The 4,201-nt window shown below is 34.0% G+C and overlaps 1 protein-coding gene across 1 annotated transcript in view; it reads right to left on the reverse strand.

Annotated features, from left to right (window-relative positions):
- Positions 1-4,201, reverse strand: part of LOC119594200 (lysosomal alpha-glucosidase-like) — a 23,350-nt gene that overhangs the window by 3,367 nt on the left and 15,782 nt on the right. Inside the window, exons 13-18 of the mRNA XM_037943271.1 lie at positions 3,466-3,668; positions 3,111-3,244; positions 2,435-2,586; positions 1,891-2,039; positions 426-510; positions 58-239 (exon numbers count right to left, since the gene is read on the reverse strand). Coding sequence (XP_037799199.1) covers positions 58-239; positions 426-510; positions 1,891-2,039; positions 2,435-2,586; positions 3,111-3,244; positions 3,466-3,668 — 905 coding nt within the window. The remainder of the gene's footprint in view (positions 1-57; positions 240-425; positions 511-1,890; positions 2,040-2,434; positions 2,587-3,110; positions 3,245-3,465; positions 3,669-4,201) is intronic.

Raw genomic sequence — 4,201 nt, forward strand, 5'->3', positions numbered from 1 at the left:
AAATGCTGCTCTTCAGTAAGCTGCTGGAACGAAGAATTAAACAATAAAATCACAGACCTCTCAGTGGTTGTATTCGCTGGCATTTGTATCGGCAGTATGTATCCTCCACGCACTAGCAAGGGAATCTTGTCCAATGGAGCATCCAGCATCACATATGTGCCTTCTCCCTCCACCACGTTCCCTTTGTACCAGTCGTACCAGCGTCCATTTGGAATGTAAGCCTTCACAGTTTCCTCATGCTGCATAATGTATGTATTAAAGTCAACTTTCCATACTGCTCCATCTGCTTTAGATATGTTAATACCAAAGCCTTCAATGGCAGTTTTCATCCTCCTTTATATTCTTCACCAAATTAGCATACATATATCTTTGTCTGTGAGTGACAGATTTTTTTTGTAAATGACTGATATTTCATAAAAACTTACCTCCTTTAGCACTGGTACAATCATAAGTGCTGGGCCCCACATAAACTGAGTATCAATGCTGTATGTTTCAAGTTCCTTGTAAAACCTGTGGGACAAATATACTTAGGAATTTTTCTTGTTAAACACAAATGAATCAACTTCAAATACTACTGAATTCAGAGCAGAATGGGGTAATAGACCTAGATATGCATGCATAAACTAAGTTCGAGGACATTGTATACATTAGCATCCTCCAGCATGAAACACCATAATATCAATTTATTTGTAGAGAATGACATATCACTTAAGCCCTTAAAAAAATAATAAATATCATAGGTATTTTTAAATATTTTCAAATTAGGTTAAATAAAAAAGGGGGAAAAATACATACAACTTTCCCTGCAATTCTTCCATTCTCATCTCCTATCTAATATACACCAAAACCACATATACCCAAACTATAAAATTTATCAAATTAGGTATGTTATGAAGTTCAATCTCATTTATTAAATATATTATGCTTAACTTTATTATAAAACTTCAGCATAATGTTTCTATTCACATACACAATAACATTTATTTTCTTCCATTTCTTTCATCTGACTCCTTTACTGATCTCTTTCTGTCATTTAATGTTCATGGCTGGTTTTGAGTGCCTCTGGCTGGCAATTAGCTCTGTGCAATTAGTTAATAATGACAGTGGCAAAGTTTAACATAATGAAAGTGTCATTCACTATGCTGATTGATATGAAGAGCCACTTTTAAACCTGCCATTTTCTTTTTTCTTCATTTTTTCTATGATATGGAAATTATATCTTCTGGTGATTCATGATATCCAAACATCCTCTCCAGTTGCCTAAATACTGCCAAAAGATCAAATTACACCATAATCATTCTTTTCCTAATCTAATATCTTACTGGATGTATGTGATCATCAAATTGAAAACAAATCATTTTACAAACAGAATGAATATGGCAACAGAATATGTCATATCCCTCAATAAGATGAGAAACCATAAAATCAGTATGACAAAGAAAGTTTACATTGTAAGGCCTTGGAAGGGGGAGCCTGTTGGTAAGGAAGGACCATGCAGAACAAAGATCCTGCATGGCACATAGCTCCACCAATGTTTTTTTTTTTTATTATCTTTTCTATTTCATGACGACTATAAGCTGTTTTTATTGTCTCATATACTTCATATTTATTTTAATGTGAACATCCAATCATGCTAATTTTAACATGTAGAAAATTTCATCCCATTAAAAATTAAAAAAAATCACACCTTTGTAATACCACATGATGCATATCATTATTTCAATTCAAAGCAAATAAATACATCACTATTAAGAATCACATACCACTATTAAATAGATACTAGCCAACTTCATAATACAAGTCACTTTATTAAAGCTATGTCAAAAATATGTGGACTCTTAAATATCATCCATCCATTAAAAAATGCATACAACTGTTTAAAAGGCTCACTGGAAGAAAAGTGGTCTGGCAACTGGTTCCCCCGTAAGATGTGCATTGAAGAAGAGAGAGTAGAGGTACGGCAGTAGCATGTATCGCTGAGTCAGGGCATTTCGAGAAGCAGTCACTACTTCCGGTCCCATTGCCACAGGGTCTTGATCCTGGAAGAAATTCATGATGTTGTCAAAGACAGAGTTTATTCATCTTGATCTCACATTTACATTCCTATGATATAGTAGTAGTGTGAACTTCTAAACAGCAGAATTTTTAACTACACAATACCACATATATCATAAATTTAGTCTACTCTCTCCTACCATTTATCACAAAGGAAAAAGCTCAAAATTCAGGTCACATTTGATAGATCATTTCTATAAAAATGTGCAACATTCTTATCTACTCCCTACAAAATAATTCCATAACTTGGAAAATTACTGATGCTACTCTACATTAAAATATAACATAGGGGACAGAAATTACACTAAATAGCAATCATAAAAGCAACAGTATCATATTATTTCTTGACACAGTTACACACACATTTTTTGAAACTCACAATGCCATCATCTGTATTGTGATTTCTCGAGAATGGATAAAAGGCACCAAGTTGCATCCACCTAAGGCAAAGGCTCGCAGTAGTGTTGCCATTAAAGCCACATATATCAGCACCCACCATAGGGATACCATACATGTTGAAGTTCAGAATACCTGAAATAACATACATAGTCTTTATTTATTATTTATATCAATTGTTCTAAGTTCCATGTCATATGCCCATATACTATGATCCTCTAAAGTATTTGCACACAAAATCCTCGGAACAAGTGAGAATATAACACCAGATAAATAAAATTCCTCTGTCTATTTCAAGATTTCAATTATACTCTTGGATCAGTGCTGACTTTTAGAGAAAGAAGCAATAAAGCTACTGTATGTGTAATGTGAATAAAGAATGTATTTGTGCATTTACTGTAAACCCAAATTATCATAATATTTAAAACTTATTGACATTCATTTTTTAATACATGAATATAATTCAATTATTCATATTGTTGATGAGATCAAACCACTGGCACTGCCAGAACAGTGAGAGAATAATTCCTTCTAAATCTGAAAGCCAGTCTGACAGAATACACTTCAGACTGAAAATATCCAAAAAGCAACTTGGAAATAATTTGCCTGGATTTCTCACTTAAAATAAACACAGCTGACCAAACCACTAGCACGCTAACCTGCAACAGACTGCCAGAGGTTAAACCAATCAGACCAAACGTCACCAGTCCAGTGTCCACCATAATGCCCTTGTCCCGGGAATGTTGATCGGGAAATGACAAATGGACGTTTACCTCTTACGATCTGAAGAGCCCTGTAAATTAAGGAAGTTTGACATATATACTTCAGCAACTGGATGTGGTGATCATTTACTGAATGGCGCAACTTAGATACAGTGAGAGAGTATATAATTTCAAACCAAACCCAAAATCAATTCACATGAGAATCACAAAACAAAAATCCTTATTTTGTTCAATTATTAACAAAACAGAAACACTCTTTTTCTTCTTTCATAATTAAGCACAAGGTACTCACATGTTGGTAGAAATAGTCTCTGTGATTCCATACAGGTTATGCACATTGTAATGACGCCCAACAAAATGCCTTCCGGACATGCATATCGTGTGATAATAGAGGATGCCCCCGTGAACAGCTGGCAGGAAGGGTGGGTGTTCTAGGTTATTTTCTTCACAGCCATTGGTACTACCAGATAAGAAGTTGGAGGGCTCGTTCATATCCTGCAATGCACAGTCATTGTCTCAAAATTACAGCTATAGGCCTACTGTATGAAAGAGAAAATAGAAAAGACCTAAAAAAGCTGGGCTGTAATTTGCTATCTGGTTTTATAATTTAGGTACAAATGGTGTTAAACAGATATGGAATTCTTTAAGGCAAGAAGAAATTTAAGAAGACTCCTCCTAACCAGACAATTATAATGAGAAATAAATAAAAAGGGCAGGTGAATCACCACAGTTCATACATAAGCCCTGTACAAAATTCATAATATAAAAAAAAATTACCTTGGACACATAAAAGGTGATTAGATAATTAACACTGAACAGTAACATATTTATAATTTTGTTTTAAAACAAAAAGAAGAAATCACAAGAGATACAGATTAGAAATATTGAAAGATTTTGTACAGATTAAATACTACCAAAGATTTTGTAATGATTAAATACCACCAAGAAATCAAGTATTAAGCCAAAGTAATTTACAAGCAAAGTCTTACCTACAATAAATTTATCAAAGCAAGGCTAACCCAGAACCG

The sequence above is a fragment of the Penaeus monodon genome, chromosome 33 (assembly GCF_015228065.2).
Source record: "Penaeus monodon isolate SGIC_2016 chromosome 33, NSTDA_Pmon_1, whole genome shotgun sequence".
In the NCBI taxonomy this organism is placed as follows: domain Eukaryota; kingdom Metazoa; phylum Arthropoda; class Malacostraca; order Decapoda; family Penaeidae; genus Penaeus; species Penaeus monodon.